The following is a 24040-nucleotide window of genomic DNA, read 5'->3' as shown; positions in this document are numbered from 1 at the left end:
CTCCCTATAATATCGTATACCCCTTATTAATACTTTTATCTTTCAAGACAACTGACCCTAAGAAATTACATGTAGGTCAACTCTGGTCAACGGTCAACGGTCAACTTGACCGGACTCGGCGAGTGCAAAGGCGACTCGACGAGTCTAGACGTCCTCCCCAACTTTCCCTGATGTTCCCTTTCTACTCGTCGAGTATCCCTCTTGGCTCGACGAGATCCTCGTGGAAGAATCGCGGGGCCACCCCGACTCCACTCGCCGAGTCTGAAGAACAGCTCGACGAGTCCCAGCCAATCTCCAAGCTACTCGCCGAGTCTGTTCATTAGACTCGGCGAGTCCATGCCATGCAGTCGATCAAACTGCTTCCTGAGATAAGTATTGTCCCGAAATACACAAGCATGGGACCTTCTGGACCTCTAAAGGTCCTAATACAGGGTGATAGTCGTTTGGGTAACAAGGTAATAATCCATCTAATCACCAAATGGGTTCCATAAACCCTAAATCCATGCACACATCAACATAACAGAAAAGATCCGAAATATTACCTGAATAATGCACTCTCTGTGTCCCCAATCCTCAGAACTCGATTCCCTTGCTGTTCCTTTAGCCAAAACTCCTCTCCTCCTTGCACAACAATTTCTTCAAGGTCACCAATGGCCTTCAATCTTGCTCTAGATGCCCACAACCGATTAGGGTTCTTCTCAGTCGACTAAAGACGGACAATGACGGCCTATAAGTGCATTATATACGTTCCAAAACCAAACGGCTAGGGTTTCCGCTGAACAGCGCAGACTCGCCGAGTCCATAATGGACTCGTCGAGTCCAGTCGCGAACCCGCGACCCAGTCTGTGGTCCTACTCGGCGAGTCTGGCTCCAACTCACCGAGTCCCCTCCTAAAACACCCCAAAAACAATATTATAAAAATACCTCAAATTCCGGGCTGTTACACAATTCAATTCCAAATTTAATAATATTCAGTCAATTCATGTAGATCAAAGTATGTTCACACTTAAGTTAACACATAATCAATTATTGAATGGATTGGAGCTATGTAAGATTGATTTGCAAAACACAATTATATTGATAATTTGAGTTCTCTAGCACAGCCTAATTCAATAATTAATTACTTATCTAGGATTGGTTTGATCCTAGCTCTAATAATCTAATGTTCACTAAATTACCAGGTATTCTAATTCATGCAGATTAATGGTCATCAACTACACAGAATAAGAAATCAAGCAATTAAATATCAAATCTAACATGCTAGGTAAAATGAATCAACAAAAGTCATAACCAACAACAAAGTCAAATCTAATGTATTAAAACCATGAGTTCCAGCTTCATCTAGCTAACAGAAGCAGCTAGATTTAGCTGGACATACTATCAAACAAACACAAATACTTCATCTTCAAAAACATAGTAAAAGAACCAAACTATTTAGCTAAGAATGAACTCTTCTTTCTCCCTTGGTGTTGAAAGCCAATTCCAGGCCTGTTCTTCTTCTTCTTCTAAAATTCGTCTCTAGGAACCCTCTAAGGCAGATAAAAGTCTCCTCATTCGTAATCAGCAAGAATTTATATACTTTATGATTTTTCCGCACTCATATCGTGAATAGATATCTCTCACGATGTGAATAGTAGATATCCGTGTTGGCTAAGGACTCCTCTTCGCGTTGTTAGTCTTCTGGAAGATTCATGCTCATGTCGTGAATCTATAATCCTCACGACATGAATGTTAGCTGATTACATAAGTTTCCTTCTCATTTACTTTCCAAGTCTCCAAAGTTCCATGCTTTGTCAATTTTAGTCCTTTTCACCGACCACGCTTCTCTTTGGCTGCAAAGAACAATTAAAGCTTATAAGTACCATTATTCAATGCCAATAATATAGTGGTGTTGATTATGATGGTATGTTTGGAATAAGAAAAGATCTAGTTAATCATCATGTAAACTCAAGAACACAAGGAGTAAATAATTCTTTGTAAGCTCATATTAGATCTAGAAAGGATATACAAATGGGTTTGTACATAATTTCTCTCTCTAGTCTAACACTCCAAATGGTTCCTTACATAATATGAGTCACTCACTTCCTATTTCTAGCAAAGACTCAACCCATTTACACATATAAGAAGGTAAGCCATAAAACTACATCCAAGAGTGACTTTGCAACTTAACATTCTCCCCCTCAAAGTTAGGATTGGATGTCCCGGCTTCAATCTCCAACGAGCTAGCGCGATCAAGGCTAAACTCCCCCTTGAAGTAACACCAGTCTTCAAATCCGCAAATGAATATTCGACAAACCCGTGAAGCTTCGAATACCCATCATTCTCCCCCTTTTTATAATCAAAAAATGATTATTAAACCCATGCGCCCGAGGATTAATCTTCACAAACTCCCCCTTGATGTGTACCAAAAATGAAACACCAAAAATCTTGCACGGAAAAACAATCACGAAAAAGCCTAAAAAAATTTCCAATTTGTGAAAAATTTTGACCTTTTGGGTGAAAGTTGCAAGATTTTACAAAATCCGGGTAAAAAGTGTCAATTTCTGAATTCAGTTGGGACCCGTTGCACCAAAAACAGCCAAATATGAGAAACTCTACCCCATTTGCGAAACTGGGCATAAAACGTAAATTCGCACAAACTGCAGGGACCAGAAATGAAAATTCTACAATTTCTCAACTTTTATTACCCATTTTCGAAATTGGGTATGATTTGCCAATTTTTCGAAACACCAGGGACTCAATGCGAAAATTCAAGTAATATCATCACTTTTACTCCCATTTCGAATCTGGACCTTTTTTTGCCATTTTGTTGAAAGTCTAGGGGTATAAACTGAAACTCATAGTGTTCTTCCCCAAATCACCATGTTCCAGTCGAATAAGACTTTGAAGCCAAGCAGCGACTATCGATCATCGATGTTCAGTAATAACCATCAACCAAAATCAACATCTCGATTCCAAATACAGACTTTTTTCGTCACTTTTCATTCAACATCAACACCAAATCATCAAACTTCGATTCCCAAGGCTTTAAATCAACCCTCTCAAACGTCACTATCCTTGTTCGACACCAACATTCAAATTTTCGCTATCAAAATCCCAATTCTTCCTACACACCGAACTACTTTTGAAATCTTGTTCGATATTCAAGTAGTCAATCCCAAATCGAAATCAGTCGACTTCAAATACGACATCCCAATGATCACATAACTGAACATGTGGAACTCACTAGGTGCACATCAAAATCACCTTCTCACGTTGAAATCGCAGTCGACAAATCAAAATCAATCGACCCATAACACAACTTGTTCGATGCAAACGATTCCAAGTCAAACACATTCTGATTTCAATCATTCCCTGATGCCAACGGTAAGGATTTCGACTCCATATAGTGACTTTCGACACAGTTTATTTCAATGCGAACATTCCCAAGAAGACCAGTTCGTCCCCAAGCAAACAAATTTGACTTCAATAGCCCAAATCCTAATTCGAACTCAACATCAGTCGAAATTGCAAGGGGAAAATCGAATTACTCCGTCACACGCATTCGATTTCTACATCACATCAATAACCATTTCATTTGATAGATTGAACCTAGTCAAAGAATACCAAGAGGGTAAGCTGATTTTGACTTTTTGTTTGACTTACAATTCATCAGTCGACAAACACCAAATCCAACTTCTACATGTCAAGTTTTAGATTAAACATAACAATTCAACAAATTCTTTCATGTTCTTCATCTGTTCTTGACCGTTCATCAACAATAATTCCATGACTATCATCAATCATTCAAATAGTGGGTAAAACGAAAATCTCCATGAATGGTGAGAAAAACGATTCGAAATCAAACAGTGAAATAGAGAGAATAATCGTATAGAATCAGATGAAAATTAGAGTTCGATGAAAGCGATTTAACAAAGAACAACTTGAATCAATCGATTAATTTGAATGATTCATGAATGATAAACATTTTTCTACGTAAAAACGATTCAAGAGAGAAATAAGATCCATTAATGCAAGCGAACAAGAAGTTTACTCGTGAATTGTACAATCGAGAATCATCAACTGAATAAAATTTTCTATAGATGATATTCAAATTAGAAATCAGATGGCGAAAAAGGAATATGATCTTAAAAGCAATTTCAATTTGGATCATGAACAGTAAACTAATAAAATGTTTAGGATTGGGCTTTGAACAATACTCGAATTGTAATTTTGGTTACAGTGAATGGTTTATGAACAGTAACATTTCAGATTTCACTAGATTATGGGTTTACGAATCGGATTACATGAAATATTGAATTAAAAATGATTTTGATTTTGGTTTGGGCTTGATCTATGAGAGAAAATAGCTTGGATTTACGATTGGGTATGAAATGAATTCGATCCAATTGAGTCAAAATGATCAAAATTTAAAAACGAAATGCACGAATCGAAATCATGGACGTTTTGGAATCCATTTGAGCATTTGAGATACCTTTTTGACGAATCTATGTCCATTTGCAACGAACGAATCAAATTTAAAAGATTTTGGTTATTTTGTTGGAATGAGAAAATCTCCAATTTGAACATTGTAGCACCTACTATGCGTGATGTACAACTCGTTCTTTGTGTTCTTCATTAAACCAAGAACGTCTTCAAAAGAACCACCAACACTTTTGGTTTTGACTTCAAATTCAATGCAACATTTGGAGATTGTTGCTTTGGAACCCAAATTTGTTTCACGGATTTCGGCTTCACAACATTTGATATTTTTTGTGAATAAACTTGCTTGTTTTTGCATTTGATCTTCTTCTTCTTTTTCTTTCTCATCTTTTTGCATCTTGAAGACTTGATTTCATGAACAAACCCATTTTACACAACTTCAACATTGTGAATTTGAATCAAATCTTTTGGATTTTGATACTTGTGAATTTCTTGGATCATCGGCTTCCGATAAGGAATCATTCCTTCAAATAAATCACAAGAACACAAAATATCATCAGTTTGAACTCCAATCGAGCAAAAAAAAAATTCATCTTGAGAGTCAACTTGAACTCCTTTTTCTTGAACATCAAGAACATCAAGAACACGATGATCATCATCAAGAACATCTTTAACAAACTTAAGAGCATTAAGATCACTTGGGTTTTCAACAAGAGAAATGTATATTTTATTAAACAAATCTCTTTCTTCTCCTTTTAGGTTATCACTACGAACTAACATGATAATGGAAAGATCATACAAGCATTTAATCTTCGAAAGTGGTTGGAATACCAATCTTCCATGAACATCCTTCAAACCTCGATAAGAAACCATAGAATCAAATGAAATCAACCCACTTAACAACAACCCATAAAATTCATATACGTTGATCTTGTATTTCACACCTTCAATGATTACAACCCAAGAATCATACTCCAAACGCATCATTATCACAAAAACTTGAATATTTCTAGAGAGAGAAAGTCATTTTGAATGAGTTTTCTAGAAAGAGAAGGTAAAAATCACTTGAATTCTAGTGAAGAAAATCGAATTATGAATAGAATCAATGATGAATTCGATTTCTAGAATCCAAAAACTCTCCAAATCACAAAGGTCAAATATCAAAATATGAATCGCCAAATCTTGATTGCCACCATGGATCAATTCTTGATCAAATCAAGAACACCCGCTCTGATACCAATTGTAGTGGTGTTGATTATGATGACATGTGTGGAATAAGAAAAGATCTAGTGAATCATCATGCAAACTCAAGAACACAAGGAGTAAATAATTCTTTATAAGCTCATATTAGATCTAGAAAGGTTATACAAATGAGTTTGTACATAATTTCTCTCTCTAATCTAACACTCCAAATGGTTCCTTACATAAAGCGAGTCACTTACTTCCTATTTATAGGAAAGAGTCAACACATTTACACATACAAGAAGGTAAGCCATAAAACTACATCTAAGAGTGACTTTGCACCCTAACAAATAACCAAAATATCAATAAAAATGTAAATAATATTGCCTAAAAACATGTATGAATATGGCAATATCACTTCCTTAAACACCCATTATAGATCAGTTTCGTGAATGAGGCCTACTAACGGTAAGACTGACATTTTCTTATACATATATAATATATTAGACTTTTAGTTTTATATAGTATAAGGGTGTATATAAATTAGACTTTTAATTTAATTAAATTTAAATGTTATTATTATGGATTTATTAATTCTATCTTTTTATTAAACACTTAATTAATTTAATAAAATCCATGAGGGTGTATTTTTAAACTATTCAAAAATACCAAGGTTCTAAATTTAAGATTTCAAAATTAAAGCTATTTAATTAAATTTTAAAATATAAAACCAAAGGGTGCACTTTTGAAACTTTTCAAAATACTAGGGTTTAACCATTTAAATTTCCAAAAATTAAAACTCCTAATTTCAAATTTAAACTATAAAATCATAAGGGTGTAATTTAATTTTTTTTTCAAAATTACTAGGTTAAATCCTTGAATCAAAATAATCTTATATTATCCATATTTAACCAAATTCTTTGATTTTGATGAGGATAACCATTTATAAAAATCGATTTTAGGCAATAAAACCGAGTTATGGTAATTATCCAAGTCAAAAACTTATCTGAAATTCGAAAAATTTGGCACCAGACGAGTTAACTCGTTGGGTTGGGCAAAGAACTCGTTGAGTTCCGACATCAGACAACAGAAAAACGATTTTCAGTTACTTTGGACAATACACTCTTGCATCAATTCAATTGAAAAACATCTTAGGCTCTGGGTTTTGAACATTACAACATTCATATGGTGAACATGCAACCCTAATTGCTTTGGATCTATTTTTTTTTCTCTATTGAACATACAAATATGAACACTAAAGCAATAATCCTATATACTAGCATACAATTTCCAAATTCACATAAGAAATAAGATTAGATGATTACCTTACTTGTTATATTGTAATAACAAGAACAATCATTGCTTGATCTTGACTCTTGAAAGCCTAGTCATCAATTATATTAATTCTACACCCAGTTAGTAAGTGATGTAACATTGACTTAGAATTAGAGCTAGTGAAGGTGAAACCTTTTGTGGGTTAAAGTGTTGTATTGAATCACACAAGGAATACATACATCATGTAATCGTTGCCCCTCGCTAGCTATTTCCTAAACAAAAAATATATTCTTGTTAAAAAAACTAAAATCTTATTAGATTGCTTTAAGAGTCATTTTTCGTGATATACAAACATGTCGATAAGAGCACAATCAACAATTTCCTTAGACGTTGCATTATTATTCATTTTCAAATTAACTAAGAAACCTTTTGTTAGCAAAACAAGAAGTTGTAGTCTCCAATTAGTAGATGAAAGCCTTTGGTCTTGAAACTAACATGTATAAAAGCATTTGTGATTAGATGCCACCCAATTTAATAGACATACAACCTTCAATCTTCAAACAGTAGGGGATCCATGATCAAAGTAAAAGTAAAGGGGTATTCTGACAAAAAAAAATCACATAGTACACAATAAGAAAAAAAATCCGAAAAAATGACACTACTAAATTTTTTAAGGGGTATCCTGTGCTACCCCGCGATATATACTAGATCCGCCAATGCTTCAAAGTAGTAGATGTGCAAAGAGTTATACAATTTCAGTCAAGTAATTAGCAAATATAAAACACAGTGGCGGACTTACTAGGGGGGTTGTTGGGTGTTCTGCCCCCCCCCCCCCCCCCCCCCCCCCCCAATCTATTTTCAATTGTAGCTATTTTCTTGATAAAAAATCTCCAACAATAAAATATTAGCCCACTTCGGTTAAGTGATTTGGTTTGAGCCCCTTCTTTCATTATTTGAAAAAATTATTTTATATTATATATACAAATAAGTAGAATTATGTGGATTGAGGCCCATGTCTATTTTTAACTACCGTCGCCATCATATATATTTTATAAAAGTGGTTATCAAATATTAATCAATAACAATAGCAAAATACCCCCATTTGTTTATAAAAAAAAAAGGTTTATTAATCGATGCTTTATCAAGGGTTCAAGACAGGGTGCGACTACTGTTATTCATCGAAGAGGATAAGAGGTTAAATTTCAAGTAGCAAATTGTTTTTCGGAAACACGTTACATCAAGCGATTTCAATTATTTAATTAAGAAGGTAACTTTTAATACTTATTGCATATTTTATTTATTGTTATTTGTAGTTAGTAATTTAATTATAGTTTTATAATTTGGTTTATTATAATTATAAATTTATAGGGTAAATTATCAGCAAGAAAAGAACCATCGATTCTTTTTTCAAACGAATGGAGGATGTGTGTGACCGACAATTGCATCCGGTTAGTGATATTATTAAAGAAGATGTTCATAATACACACCCACAACCTGATAGGAATAGTAACATTGAAGAGCCCAATAATATTGAACATGAAAAAAATGATATGTCAGATTCTTTGATTCGTGATCCAAGGGAACGACCTTCAATCTTAAGCTATCCAAGTAACCAGCGTGATGAGATTAGACGATTATATATTAAACTTGGACCATAGCAACTTCAAAAATCAAAATATCCATTCAGTCCTAGTGGTCCTAGAGGATCTATGCGCAGTTTTCAACAAACTTGGTTCAAGAATTTTTGGTGGTTGAAATATTCTGAGAAAAAAGATGTTGCATTTTGTTTCCCTTGCTTCCTTTTCAATAAAAAAACCTATTGGCAAAGTAGGTTCAGATACATTTGCCATATCAGGGTTTAATAAATGGAAAAAGGTAAATTGTGGTAAAGACTGTGCTTTCATCGTACATGATGGTAAGACTCCAGCCTCAGGACTTAATTTTTCTGTTAAATGCTATGAAGATCTAAAAAACTAGTTATGTCACATAGAGAATGTGATGGAGAAGCAAAATACTAAACAAGTTATGGAGAATAGACTACGCCTTAAAGTTTCTATTAAAACCATTAAATAGCTCACGTTTTAGGGATGTTCTTTGAGAGGTCATGATGAATGACCTAACTCAAGAAATCAAGGGAATTTTCTTGAATTAATAAAGTTCCTTGCTTCTTATAACAAGACCGTTGTTGATGTTGTGTTAGAAAATGCTCCTCAAAATGCAAAGTACACATCACCAGATATCCAAAAAGAAATATTACATGTTTTAGCTACAAATGTACAAAAAGCAATTCATGATGTAATCGGGATATCAAAATTTTGTTTAATAGTTGATGAGTCTCAAGATAAATCTGAGAAAGAGCAAATGGCTATTGTTGTGAGAATTGTCGACCAAGATAGGCATGTCAAAGAAAGATTTTTGGACTTAATTCATGTTAAAGATACAACTTCATTGACCTTGAAAATGAGATATTATGTTCTTTATCTTATCATAAACTTAGTGTTCAAGATATTTGGGGTCAAGGATATGATGGGGCTAGTAACATGCGTGGAGAATGGAATGGGTTGCAACCTTTATTATTAAAGGAATGCTCGTAGACTTATCATATACATTTTTTTGCCCATCAACTACAATTGCCTCTAGTTACAGCGTCTAAAGATGTGACTGAGGTACATAACTTCTTTAAGACCTTAAACTTTGTAGTTAATGTCATATCTTCTTCTTCCAAATGTAATGATCAACTGCAAGATGCTCAAATTGCTGAAATTTCTCATTTAACTGAGGCCGGAGAAATTGAGAGTGGAAAAGGCATCAATCAAATACAAACACTGCAGAGGCCTGGAGATACTAGGTGGAGTTCTCATTTCAAATCAATATGCAGTTTAATGAGATTGTTTGGTCCATCTTGTGTACTATTGAATGACATTGCTATAAAAGGTTCTACATCTTCTCAAAGAGGTGATGCGTCATATGCACGTACACATGCATTTTCATTTGATTTTGTCATTGTTATGCACATGATGAAAAGAAATAATGAGGATAACTGACAAGCTTTGCCAAACTTTACAACAAAAATCTATTGATATTGTTAATGCTCTATCCTTGGTTTCTACAACAAAAATATTGATTCAAAAGTTGAGAGATGAAGGTTGGCAATCGCTTTTGGACCAAGTGGTTTGTTTTTGTGAGAAAAATAACATTCCTGTCCCTAACATGAATGAAACTTATAGATATGTAATCGCCAACGTCGTGACAAAGACAATACAACCACAGAGCATCACTGCCGAGTTGAACTATTCATTGCTGCTATTGATAGTCAGTTGCAAGAGTTGAACTCTAGATTTAATAAGTCTGAGCTTCTCCGTCTCAGTGTTATGTTAGATCCAAGAAAATCCTTAAATTTTGAGGATATATATAAATTGGCAATATCATATTATCCTATGGACTTTACAAAGCAAGAAATGAATTTGTTGAAACTTGAGTTACAACAATATGAACTAGATGTCCAAAATCACCCACAACTGAAAAATTATTCTACATTTTATGAGTTGTGTAGAGGCCTACATGAAACAGGAAAGTCAGGTACTTATCCTTTGCTTGATAGATTGATTCGTCTTATATTGACTCTCCCTGTTTCTATCGCGACACCTGAAAGAACATTTTCAACAATGAAAATTGTGAAAACACATCTCCGAAATACCATGAATGATGATTTTCTTAAAAGTTGTTTGCTTGTTAACATCGAGAGAGAGATTGCCGATACATTTCCTACAGATGATATTATAGATGATTTCTATTCCATTAAACAAAGACGAGTACAACTTAAAGTGCATAAGGTACTATTTCTTATGTTTATATATATATATATATATATATATATATATATATATATATATATATATATATATATATATATATATATATAATTTTCTAAAATGAACCATATGAATCTATGTTATAATTACTTATTTTAATACTTGCATGTTAATGGATGAATATGAGTCGATGCTTTTAGTTAGTTGAAAACATTTGAAGATTGAGGTTAATGGAGACAAATTTTTAATTCTTTGTGGTTTTTTCTTTTAAAATTTTAGACATATTACTTTATTCGGGTATAACATTATATTTTAAATATATTATTACGTTGTGAGCCCCTTAATGTTAAATCCTAGCTCCGCCCTGACATTCAGTTTTCAAACTAGGAAACATAGATACAACCAAACCTCCATCATTCTACATTAAAAACCTCCATCTTTTTATATTAAGATCACCTTAAAGAATGGTGAGAACAAGAACAAAATGAATTATAGCCAAAACGAAAAAGTTAATCAAATATAAGAGGTTTCTTTTAAATAAAAAAAGTTCGTTGTTTTTTTTTTTTTTTTTTTTTTTTTACTACAGTTGCAAAAGATCAATAAACATGCTAAAATGATTGGAGGGAAAAATTGAAAAAGTATAAAGGTTATTTAAACAAGATAAAATTGTATTATAATATTAACCCCACTATATATCACTACTTTTGAATATTAATTTTAAGAAATTGTCACTACTTATAAAAAGTGCACGTGCCTATTTAGCTATTTAAGCATTTTTTTCTTAGAATTCACCCTGCCCTAATAAATATGATTATTTTTGAAAGATTTTTGCACTTTCTTGGAATTTACGTTGTCCTTAGAAATATGTTTACTTAAAGAATAAAAAAGAAAAACTCACACCCCTGAAGCCTCTCGATCATAAACCAAAAGGAAAACCCATCATCCTCGTTGACTCCCCTCTCTGGCGATCTCCCTTCACTGTTGACTCACCATTTCCCTGCCGACTTACCGCCATTCGGTCTGTAGCTTTCAGTCATCTTTCACAGCCTCGTCACTGTTGACTCATCCTCTATATATCATCGCTGCTTCAGATCTCCTTGTGTTTCTGTAGGCAGCTAACTACAAAGCCACGTTGTTACAAGTAAGTTTCAGATATTGTTTGACAATTTCATCTTATTACTCATAAATCAAAATCATAATCATTTGTTTATTTCGTGAACATGTGATTGAATTTCTTTTTCTATTTCAGTTACTTTTGTTTTATTTTATATATCATTTAGTATAGTACACACTCCTTTTAGAGTAAAGCCCCACTTGTCCAGAATGATGAACAGAAATTCCTGCACAGTGGGAAATTCTTCAACCCTCCAAAATTACTTTCCTTAATTCCTTTATATCTTCAAGGAATTTTGGGGATCTGTATGCCAAGAAGCTTATTATTATTTTTTTTCTGTTTAGATCTTCAAATTACTCTTTGTTGATATTTAGAGAAAGCATGAATAAAATGGTTCGATATTTTTTTGCACCCAAACTTATCTGGGAATATAGGTTAACCAATTCAATTGGTTATTAGCTGAGTAACTGATTTCTAAATAATTCCAGTGGCAATGTAATTGTTACTCTGTATCAATATATACTTAGCTATACCTTTTTCTGTTTGAAGTAAGAGCAGTCTCTCTTTGCTTGATTCCCATACGTCCCTTGCACAAAAAAAAGAACCCAGGTTAGTACCAGTTAAAGCTATGAATCAACTTTGAGCACGAAAAGTAAATCAAGGGTTAAAACACACATATACACATTATGCAATATATAGCTCCAATATCAACTCTAAACTCAAAGTTAGTGTGTAATATTTCCATATTAATACAATTAGAGTTCATATAGTGAGATTTAAACATTTTCTAAGAATATTAGCTCACATGGCAATGTTTGGAGATGCATATGTATTGTATTTTAATTACTTAAAAGATTTAGTTTTGAGGAACTCAAAGGTATTTTTAATATTATTATTGAGGTTTAAATTGTTTCACTAGATTTAGGTTGCATATTGTTAATACTAATAATTTGAATTTTTTTACAGGCATTATATATATACTTGATCCTGACATTGAAGCACAAGCGAGGAAAGCCGGTGAAACCAACTTACATTATCAATAACCTGTGGAGTAGTTTAAACCTTAGATACACCCTTAAGTTCAAATAAAACTGTGAGAAGGGTGAAGAGTCATCAACACGTAACTCATAATGGTTCTTCTATCTGAACTTCCAGAAGGATCTTCATCTTCTTCATCAACTCATGGCCCTAGTTCATCAACTTGTGGTCCTAGTTCATCAACTCAGGATCATAGATATGATGTATTTTTAAGTTTTAGAGGTGTTGACACTCGTCTTAGTTTTACTAATTATCTGTATGAGGCCCTTCTAGATGCCAATATCAATACCTTCTTGGACGATGAAGAGATTGAAACAGGAGAAGATCTGAAACCAGAATTGGAGAGTGCAATTAAGGCATCACGGGCTTCTATTATTGTATTGTCTAAGAATTATGCTTCTTCAACATGGTGTCTGGATGAATTGGTGCTGATCCTTGAGCAGCGTATCACATCCAACCACATTGTCATCCCTATATTTTATCATGTGGAGCCCACCCATGTCAGAAAGCAACAAAGTAGCTTTGGAGATGCAATGGCTAAGCATAAACAGAAAATGGATGAAGAGACAGATGAAAATAAAAGAAGTCAGTGGGGTCAAAAGATAAAGAGATGGAATAAAGCACTTACAGAAGTTGCTAATTTAAAAGGAAATGACGTAAATGGCAGGTAACCACATATTCACCCATATGAAAATGTCAATATCATCTTCACTCTATGCATTTCAGTAAGTTTCTAATAATATCATCGAATAGACATATATTTTATATAGTAGGATAACTAAGATGCACAAAGTTGAATCCATGTTATCTGATCTCATTAATCAATTTATATAGATAGATTAATTATTCTGATAATTTTTACATGTTTGTTATACATTTATTTATTTACTTTAAACAACTCTTAATCTAATCCTAAACCACACAAATGTTAGGAGTGAGACTTGAACCCTCAATCCCTTGGAGGAGGAACACGTTTTCCAACTCCTGATACTGCTAGGCGATAAGCCCTTTGGTTTATGCATATAGTATTTAAAATAGGAAGACACAACAATTAGAAAGGAAGAGATCATGCCACATAATATACATAATGGTTTTAGCAATGTTAACTAGCTGCATTATTTGTTACTTATTTAAAATGTAGTTGTATATTAAATATAGCATTGTTGCATACACCGAGAAAAAGACGAAACGTTGTTGCATAAATAACTAATTAACCCTTTTATTAAAAACCAGACTTCGAATACGTTGTTATATATGTACTATTACTTATACCATACTACCTTCAAATCACAACGTCTTTTATGATAAATAACTGTTATGACTCGGGATCTAGACCTCGTGACAGGACCAATGCTAGTGCTTGAAGAAGCCGTGAACTTCCCTGTAGCCTAGCCTCCTATTTGCAGGAGACTAAACTAAGCTATTAACCTAATATTACTCTATTGATTGTTTTCAAATTCCAGCATATATTATTCCATGAATGACTACCCTTTAAATAGGGATAAACAAAAGACTCAAATCAGGAAACAAAGACTCTAAAATCGACTGAAATAATAAAAGATCCTAATTACCAAATTTAAAAACAGAAATAAGATAACTTCCTAAAATATAAAATACTTATTATCTATTAACTTGCAGACTTATCAAGTATGATTCATAACATTACTCCCTTCCTTTGCATTGACCTTGTCCACAAGCTCAAAACCTGGGTACGCATTGGTAAAAATAGCACAATCATCCCAAGTAACATCTTCTTTATCCTCCTTCATAATACCAAACAGTTTCGCACACTTATGGCCGACTAAGAACATTTCATCACAGTTAAAACATAATCCTTTTGCTCGCCTTTTTGCCATCTCTGTAGTTGTAAGCCGTTTCAAAGCCGGGTTCCGCACTTCAGATTTCACTGTTCCGGCTCCATCATTTGCTGCTGACTCTCGGTTTTTGCTTCCTGCCAAGGGTTGATCCCCAGTTAATATAGGTGCTCCAAAACTCCTTGGTCGGCCCTCCTCTGCGAGTTTGAACTCAATCTGTCTAGACAGGTTCATAGCATAGTATAGTGTGGTGGGTCTAGCAAACTCTACTTTGTAACGGATAACATTAGTCAAACCTACACAAAAATGTGAAACACTTTGCTCCGGAGTCACGCTTGTCGTCCTCCCCAGTAGCGACTCAAAGCCCTCTCAATAGTCTTCCACTAGATTTGTTTGTCTTAGTCACGTTAATTCACCAAATAGATTCATGCTCATTGGGGGTCCAAATCTAATTTTGCACTCTTTAGAGAGCTTGAATCAGTTTAAACAGGTCTTCATTTTTCGTAGGTTATGGTACCACCCACTAGCCCGACCTTATAGTGAAAAAGTGGCCTGCCTAACCCAGGCTTCCGTGGGTGTATGTTGCTCTTCGAAGAAGTCTTCACATCTTTGAATTCATTCAACTGGATTCCCCTTTCCATCATATGTCGGAAACTCCATATTGGCAAATCTTGGTACTCTACCCCTCGGTATCCAGAATCTTCTGTCTCTTCCCAATCTTTTGGTGACCCTTGATCCCTGTGGTTTGACCACTTTGGTTTTAGGGGTTCCCAATTGTGCTTGAAAGGCTGAGGTTCACCTGTTCGCCATGATTCAAAACCCTTGCATGTTCCTCGTCCCGCTCCTTCCTGAGTCCATCCTTTACCTCTTCCAACCAACTCTCCTTGAAACAAAAATTTATTGTTTGGATTTGTTCCGAAGGTGGTGCCACATCCTCTTCCACGCCCCTGTACCACTGGGTCATCAAAACGATCCATCTCGAAGACCTTGTCCATGCTTTCGTTGTCTTCTTCCTATTCAATGGTTTTGTTTTGGCTTAGGGATTGCAATCTTTGGTTGCTTGCTTGGTCTGCAAGGCTGACATAGCTGCCTTCAAATCTTTGTTGCTTTGTGTTTGCTAGATCATGAATGCTTCCAACTTCTTCATTAGTTCCTCCTGTTGTGTCGACATCACAAGCGGCTCTAATACCAAATTTGTTATGACCCGGGATCTAGACCTCATGACAGGACCAGTGCTAGTGCTTGAAGAAGCTGTGAACTTCCCTGTAGCCTAGCCTAGCCTCCTATTTGCAGGAGACTAAACTAAGCGATTAACCTAATATTACTCTATTGATTGTTTTCAAATTCCAGCATATCTTATTCCATGAATGACTACCGGTTAAATAAGGATAAACAAAAGACTCAAATCAGGAAACAAAGACTCTAAAATAGACTGAAATAATAAAAGACCCTAATTACCAAATTTAAAAATGGAAAAACGATAACTTCCTAAAATATAAAATACTTATTATCTAATAACTTGCAGACATATCAAGTATGATTCATAACAATAACTTATGTTGTAAGTAGTAAAGGATAACCTACTGCCTTTTTTTTCAAACTTACCACATTGATAGTTAAGTTTGACAGTCTTGTTGAAACATAGTGAAGTTACGAGGCCCATTAGTGAAAACTTATATTACATTGGTAGTATTGTTCTTATTATACATAAATATTTATGACCTTACAGATTAGATATGTATATGGTTAGAATGAGAAGATAATATGGTTGATGCGAAGAACTTAACTGGAAGTTTAAAATTAATAGTTGTTTTGAAGGAATCAGATTTATGGAATATTATCTTGTCATTGTGAAGGGGTAAACCCTCATTTATGCACAAACTAGTACCTAAAACAGGAAAATAGAAATAAAGTAACGTAAATGCAGATAAATCCTATTCTACATATATCTAACACTAACACTTGTCATATAATATTGATTTGGATCTTTATATAAAAAGAAATCTCCAATCTGGTTTGTTAGTTTTATGTATTGGTTTTTGTAAATCTTATTACATTAAGTTTCAGATTTGAGACAGAGTTTATTGAAGAAATTGTGAAGGACATCTACCGTAGATTACATGTACCCTTATTACAGGGCTTTCAGCCACTACTTATTGGGATGAAATCTTCCATTAATTTCATCACTTCATGGTTGAAAGATGGATCCTTACATATGACAGACATACTCACTATTTATGGTATAGGCGGGATCGGGAAAACATCTTTAGCCAAACATGTCTATGGGCTATATTCCCATGAATTCCACACAAGTAGCTTTATTGAAGATATCACAAGGAAATGTGATGGAAAGTTTAATGGGTTACTTGATTTACAAGAACAACTATGCAATGACATTTCGAAAACAAGTTCAATTAAAGTTCATGATGTTTCGATTTACACTGCAAAGATAGAGAATGATCTGGCCCGTAAAAAGGTGTTTCTAGTTCTTGATGATATCAGTACTCTTGTTCAGTTGGATGCATTACTCGGAAGCAAAGGTTTTCATCCGGGAAGCAAAGTTATAATAACGACAAAGGACAGATGGTTGACAGAGAGTTGTGCACTATTCAAAACAAACACTAAACCCAAACATGTAGAGCATTTTCTTGGAGGCTTAGATGAGACCGAATCACAACAACTTTTCTGTTCCCATGCATTCATGGGCAACTACCCTAAGGCAGGTTATGAAGAGGTGTCTGATGAGCTTGTGAAGTACTGTCAAGGACATCCATTGGCTCTTGAAGTTTTGGGAAAGTCTCTACATAATCGAGATGTAGCTTACTGGGAAGGGTACATAGAAGGGCTAAAAAAAGAGATTGGTTCCCGTATAAATAATGTCTTGAAAATGAGCTTTGATTCTTTGCCATCAAACAATGATAAAGACTTGTTTAAGCATATTGCTTGTTTTTTTGTTGGAATGGATAAAGATATCAGTGAAACAATATTAAGGGCATGCGGTTTAAACACAAGATCGGGGATTCCAAATCTCATTGACAGATTTCTTCTTAGTATTGGAAGGGATAACGACTTGAAGATGCATCAATTGCTTCAACAGATGGGAAGATGGGAAGTACATCAAGAATCACCTGACAAGCCGTGGAAACGAAGTCGATTATGGTGTCATGAGGATTCGTTCAAAGTACTGAAACAAAAAAAGGTAAGAGCTTATGTATACTTGTTAGTAGTATGCATTTTTATATCACTTTGTATTGGCTAACTTTTTATTTTGGCTATTTGTTTCTTTATAGGGTAAGGGAAATCTTCTAGGCCTTGCCCTTGACATGCGCATTCTTGAGAAGGAGAAGGTACGTGCATCAATTGAGTTGAAAACAGATGCATTGAGAAACATGGATAATTTGATGCTACTACAACTCAATTATGTGTTTATGAATGGGTCTTATGAGAACTTTCCGGAAGAAATAAGATGGTTGTGTATGCACGGGTTTCCTTTAAGCTCTATACCATTAGACTTACCTATAGAGAATCTTGTTGCTCTTGACATGTCATATAGCAATATTGAATCATTTGTTGGTTATAGTAATCCACAACGACTTGAGAAGAGGCAAAAGGTAAATTTATCTTCATTTTCTATTCATCCATGTTGAGTTGATGAAATTGAATACTAAACTAACTTACTTCCATTTCTGTAGTTGGATGAATCATGCTTAAAAGAGAAAATTTTGTTTGGTTCACTGAAGATTCTTAATTTAAGTTTCTGCGATCAACTTCATAGTGTTGGTGACTTTGATCAACTCCCTGCGCTCAATAGGTTAATACTTAGAAATTGCATTGGTTTGGTTGATGTTTGTGAATCAATTGGGCAATGTGTTGAACTTGTCCACATCGATCTGAGCTACTGCAAGAAGCTTGAAAAACTTCCAAGAAATATGGGCATGTTAAAGAAGGTTACAACAATGTTGCTAAATGGTTGTAATCTAGGTGAATCTGGAATCAGGAATATGGATATGGATTCAATGGAAATGTGCACGGTTAGCAACATTGACATAAACAGAAGAACCTCTTTCTCTGCCTCTGGGGGTGCTATTCCATGTGATTTGAAATCCTTTGCAATGTCTTTACCTAGGTCTTTAGTAAGGTTGTCACTTGCCAATAATAATTTGTCACATGAATCCTTTCCCATTGACTTTAGCCGCCTATCCATGTTAAAGCATTTATATTTAGATGGCAATCCTATCAAGGACATGCCCAGTTGTGTGAGAACCCTTCCTAGGCTTGAGATACTTAGTATGGAGAATTGTAAAAAATTGAAGTCAGTTGAGTATCCTCCACGTACACTAAGAAAGTTGTTTATTAATCCTGAGGATGAGTACCATGTAGAAAAAGTTGTATTTAATCCAGAAATGTCCTCACTTCAGTTGTCAGTAAACTGGAAAGATTACACATGGTTATATAACGCACGTGGGTCGTATGAAATTGAAGGTATTGTTAAAATCCAAGCAATGGTGAGTGTTGAGGAAAAGATATTACGCAGCTTGGGATGGAATAATTTAGACTTCCTTAACGAAAGGCGCATGGGAACTAATTCTTCAGAATCTGAAATCCAGGTTTTTTCTAGTTAACTGCATATGTTTATGTGAATACGTATAATTTAATTATAATGATGGTTTGTATTCGGCAGATGATGTTTTATGAATTTGGAATATTCAGCACAAGGTATGAGGCGGAGGAGATGCCGACTTGGTTTAGGCATAAAAGCGAGGGGCCATCAATATCATTTACCATCCCATCATCATCATCATCTCCAAACAACCTCCTTAAAGGACTCAATTTCTGCTCTCTGCACATACAACAAACTTTGGATGAGACACCTCCATATGATCAGTCCCTTGGACGACCATTGATGACAATTAGTAATATAACAAAAAACCGTATGTGGATATACGAACATTACATGGACGTATATAGTCTAAATGGAAAGTGTAGGGTGATGTTAAGTCATTGGATGTTTGGGATGAATGAGATGGAGGCTGGTGACCAAGTTACTATTACTGTTGTAAAGTGGTTTAATGAAGTTATAAAGGAGTGTGGGGTGAGTCTTGTGTATGAAGATGGAGAGAAGAAGGATGAAGAAGAAGATGTGTTGGGTTATTACAAGTCATGGAATCACATAATTGGTGGAGATCTCTCTCCTTTTCAAACAACAACAGGACAATACATCCTAACCAACGACAGATTTTTTCTGCCTGGCATTAGAGTGTTTCCCTATCTTCGTAAATTCGTTGCACATGGCCCCGACTACCAAGGTAGATTTCATTTTGTTAAATATTTTATTGCCGGGTCTTATGTGTAATGATTTGATCCATGACCCAACTTCTTTAAAGAGAAGGATAATGACCCATTTATTTTTAGTAGATAAATAAATGTCTCATGTAACCCAAATCCAACCATTTATCATTTCTGTTATTGACCTCTACTATAAGAGTTTTTTTTTAATAAACTACGAATAATTAAATTTCTACTTCTGACTTTTAAATGATTCGACCCAGGTAGTGATCCGTCTGATCAAGTGTTGATATGTTGGATCACATAAATATATCAGGACCCAAGTACATTGTCCAAGTAGATGTTTGTGATTAAATATTAACATATTACTTTTTTATGTTTTTTCAGAAAAAGAGGAAGTGTGGTTTAGAGCTTTTTCCACAAGTAACCCTCAGATACTTGGTCGTGCATGTGAGGTATACTTTTTGACACCCAAACTTTCTCTCGTCACGTGAATAAAGGGAATTCACATCCAAGTATGCCATATATCATATCTTTGATTGGTGTAGGATGTAACAAAATAAAAGGAATTATACCTTGCAATTTTCATTTTCCTCCGTCATTTGAATTTGAATCGATTTCTCTACATGCTTAGAGGCAACGTTTGCAAGATGGCTTTTAAGTTCATTAATAGAAATATTAAAATTGGAAAATTCAAATAATTGATCCTTTGATGAGTTTGTTTATATCGGATTAGCAACCCTAAGGAAGAATTCGGCTTGTTTATTAGAGTGCTCACTCCTCATCAGATGATGACAAGATCTCCACTTCAGTTGATACTTCTCTACCACATTTGTCCCATGTGCACTTTCTCATTCATCTCAGCTTCCTGATATTTCTGGATATTATATGACCCATTTTTTGTTAACTTTTTTGTTGCATTGCAATCATTGAAAAAAATGATTTTTCTCTGCCATATCTGTGAAACTTAACAACATCATTACTGGCATTTTCGAAGGTGTTAACTAGGTTGTTGTTTGTAATCTTTTCAAAAAGATGATTTCCTCTGTTTGATTGCCAAAAATCAATGAATTCCCTCTAATCAATGGCAATGGTCCACGGCCACCACATTATATTGGACTTTGAACTATCAGTATTTCGTGTTATGCTACTTCTCCATGTATTGATAAACTGCTGAGATCTTTAGATGTTTAGATTACAATTCTCACTGTTTACCATTGACCTCCTAAGACTAGAAGCCATGGAATCCTAGTTGACTATGGCGTCATGAGGAGTCATTAAGTCAGTTGACTCAAGAAAATGTAACATAATATAACTTCCAAGTAACTATCTGTTGTCATAGCATTTTGTATTATATTGTCAGAATACTTTGTGAGATTTTATAGTTTTCTTAATTTTCCTTTATTCGAAGGCTAAGGGGGAATCTTCAAGATCTTGTCCTTGAGGACCTTGACATGAAAATGCTTGAGAAAGAGAGGCTGTCTGCATTCATATCAGATGCATTAATAAGATGGGTAAACAAATGCTACTGTAACTGAATATAATGAAACTCAATGAGTAAGCATTAATTATCTTTTTGGTTTTTGTTTTAATAGTGGTATCTTTGATAGCCAAAAATAGGGGATAACGATGTGAATGGTTTTTGAGTTATTTAAAACACATGTAAGGAATATGATGCAAGTCTTAATGCTGTTTTGATTACTTATATATTTGTTATTTTGTTGATTTGGTTCATGTGATTGAGAGAAAAGACTAAAATGTGATTGCGGAGTTATGATTCTCACGTTTCAATGTTTTGCTGCTACTTGTTCCGTAAGGTGAAATTCTAAGTTATAATAAATGGTAAAGTCAAATCTGTAGCCAGAACCTTGACCATTTCCTTGCTGCTATTTTGGTTATAAAAGCCCCCAATTTCATAATTTTGTGTTTCTGTGTTCCTAGTTTTAACATATGCTGGTGGTTATGCTTGTTGATTCTATTTGATTACACAACAGATGCATACATTTTTTTTGTTCTCTTGTTTCCTTTTTCAAATTGATAGTCTGGTTGGCCCACCAGACATACCATTTGCATCACATCATCAACAAAAGATTGCCATTGAAACTTCTTAAAAGCACATAGAAGGGGATGCAAGCACTACAAAAGAAAAAAAATGCTATAAATCTTTACAATACAACAATAATAACCAAACAAATCTTCACATTTATAATTTGAAATATTAAATGTCATTTTCAAAAAAATCCATATAGTTTATCCAATATTTCAAAAAATAAACATATAAAGACTTGTTTCGTCAATAGAACAAGTCGTCACTAAATGATTTAGTGAACAAAATTCTGGTCATCACTTTTCGTCCATCACAAAACCGATTTAGTGACTAAAATATAAATAAGGTCATTAAATAGAGACTAAAATATACTTGTCAATTTGTGACAACCTGTTTCGTCACTAAATGTGACAGTTACTAAATGTTGTCACTAATGAATGAAAGTCGTCACCATTTTATCTAGTTAGCGTCTAATAAAAGTTGTCATGTCTTATTCGATTAGTGACCATAGAAAGCCACCACTGGTTTATCCAATTAATGACTATAACAAGTCGTCACTAATTTATTCTATTGGAGAAAAAAAGGGTGAATAACTAAGAATTATTGAAATATTAAATGTCATTTTTAATACGAAATATAACAATATCCAATTAGATAAAAGAAAAGACAAATGCTATAAATCTTTACATTACAGCAACAATAACCAAATAAATTTTCACATTTATAATATAAAATATTAAATGTCATTTTTAAAAAATAAAATCCATAATTTTGTCCAATATTTCATAAACAAACATATAAAGACCAATACACATTAAAAGTAAATTCAACTGATCAATGTAATTGAGATAAACGTGAAAGCTCACTCATCATAAATTCCATTTTCTTATTTTGTTCCTCTTGATATTTGATATGCTCATCTTTAAATTGTAGTTACTCTTCTTTAATTACCTGAATTTCCAATATCCTTTACAAACCTAAAAATGTAGACATGTAAGGTTACATACTATTTTCACTAAAAACATCAATACAAGACATAGAGACACGGAATTAAGAGAAATGTATGATACAAAAAGAACAGGGTCTCGTGTTATTGAATTATGTATGTAACAACGTAAATTTTCAAAACAATTTTTCATTTTTCGAACAATAAAACCATCATATAATATTATTAAGTCTCATGTTTAGCAAATGTCATCATAATAAAATACATCCCAAGATCATAAAATAAATCTTCCATCAGTGTGTTCAGATCATGTTGGCGCCTTCCCACGGTCCTCGCTAGTACGTGAAACACATAACACAACAACTGTAAGCATAAATGCTTAGTGAGTTCCCCAAAATACCACCTACACATGTACGCCCTTCCAGGCCATGACCTTCCGGTCCATGTGTCTTAGGGGACTTCCGTCCCGACCCGGTAAACCTTCCGGTCCTACCCGCGTCGACCTTCCGGTCCACATCACAATGCCTTCCGGCCCATAACATAATGCCTTCCGGCCCATATCAAGCATATCATACATAGCACATACAAACAGTGACTAATCACATACAATGCATATATCATATAGCATATCCAACATTCCGGTCACACATAGGTACCCTTCCAGGTATAGTATAGTGAGAAGACTCACTTCTGATATCTCGGTAATTCACTGACTCGGTAGGAATACGATCTAACCTCCACCTAAACACATAAGGCAAGTATTCCCATAAATATAACTATACTCTAAACTTTCTTAACATCCTCAGAAGGGTAAAAGACCATTTTACCCCTCTTCTGGCTCAAAGGCCTCGCTGCTGACCAAACCCTAAAAGTAAATTAAAGTCAACGGTCAAACTTTGACCCGACTCACGAGTGCACTTGGGCAACTCGGCGAGTCCACCTGTGTCCACTTAACTCCTTATTCCCATTTACCACGTCGAGTCCCTCCCTTTACTTGATGAGTCCCCAGGCATGAATCGCGGGGCTACCTTGACTCAACTCGCCGAGTCCCAAGAACAACTCGGCGAGTACATGCCATGCACAGATTCTTTTGACCTCCTGAGG

General features: G+C 34.5%; 2 protein-coding genes across 3 annotated transcripts; both read left to right on the top strand.

Moving 5' to 3' along the window:
- Positions 1 to 8652: 8652 nt before the first annotated feature.
- LOC145061364 (uncharacterized) lies at positions 8653 to 11325 on the top strand. The gene is made up of 8 exons (XM_079008812.1): positions 8653 to 8794; positions 9080 to 9275; positions 9317 to 9414; positions 9526 to 9852; positions 9905 to 10050; positions 10107 to 10712; positions 10971 to 10988; positions 11278 to 11325. Exons 1-8 carry the CDS (start codon positions 8653 to 8655, stop codon positions 11323 to 11325), a joined length of 1581 nt encoding a protein of 526 aa, XP_078864938.1.
- A 265-nt stretch (positions 11326 to 11590) lies between these two features.
- LOC145098535 (disease resistance protein RUN1-like) lies at positions 11591 to 21668 on the top strand. 2 transcript variants are annotated; one of them, XM_079036168.1, is made up of 8 exons: positions 11591 to 11832; positions 12772 to 13510; positions 16725 to 17856; positions 17948 to 18268; positions 18350 to 19264; positions 19339 to 19963; positions 20331 to 20398; positions 21355 to 21668. In XM_079036168.1, the coding sequence occupies exons 2-8, from the start codon at positions 12936 to 12938 to the stop codon at positions 21385 to 21387; spliced, it is 3669 nt and encodes a 1222-aa protein (XP_078892294.1). In that variant the 5' UTR covers positions 11591 to 11832; positions 12772 to 12935; the 3' UTR covers positions 21388 to 21668. The 2 variants fall into 2 exon arrangements, with proteins under 2 accessions (XP_078892294.1, XP_078892300.1); XM_079036174.1 differs by lacking the exons at positions 20331 to 20398; positions 21355 to 21668 and having other exon boundaries at positions 19368 to 19528.
- The last annotated feature ends 2372 nt before the right edge of the window (positions 21669 to 24040 follow it).

Source organism: Lactuca serriola, chromosome 1, assembly GCF_051521515.1.
Source record: "Lactuca serriola cultivar US96UC23 chromosome 1, Lser_US96UC23_V15, whole genome shotgun sequence".
NCBI lineage: Eukaryota > Viridiplantae > Streptophyta > Magnoliopsida > Asterales > Asteraceae > Lactuca > Lactuca serriola.
Note: the sequence above shows the minus strand (reverse complement) of the source record. Positions and strands in the feature narration are given on the sequence as shown.

Excerpts from the sequence above, each read along its gene's own strand:
- LOC145061364 (XM_079008812.1), top strand. The coding sequence starts at position 8,653 with ATGTTGCATTTTGTTTCCCTTGCTTCCTTTTCAATAAAAAAACCTATT. Across the intron at positions 8,795-9,079 it reads TGCTTTCATCGTACATGATG|AAAATGCTCCTCAAAATGCA; the intron begins GTAAGACTCCAG and ends ATGTTGTGTTAG. Across the intron at positions 9,853-9,904 it reads AGGTGATGCGTCATATGCAC|AAATAATGAGGATAACTGAC; the intron begins GTACACATGCAT and ends CATGATGAAAAG.
- LOC145098535 (XM_079036168.1), top strand. The coding sequence starts at position 12,936 with ATGGTTCTTCTATCTGAACTTCCAGAAGGATCTTCATCTTCTTCATCA. Across the intron at positions 17,857-17,947 it reads AAGTACTGAAACAAAAAAAG|GGTAAGGGAAATCTTCTAGG; the intron begins GTAAGAGCTTAT and ends GTTTCTTTATAG. Across the intron at positions 18,269-18,349 it reads GACTTGAGAAGAGGCAAAAG|TTGGATGAATCATGCTTAAA; the intron begins GTAAATTTATCT and ends CCATTTCTGTAG.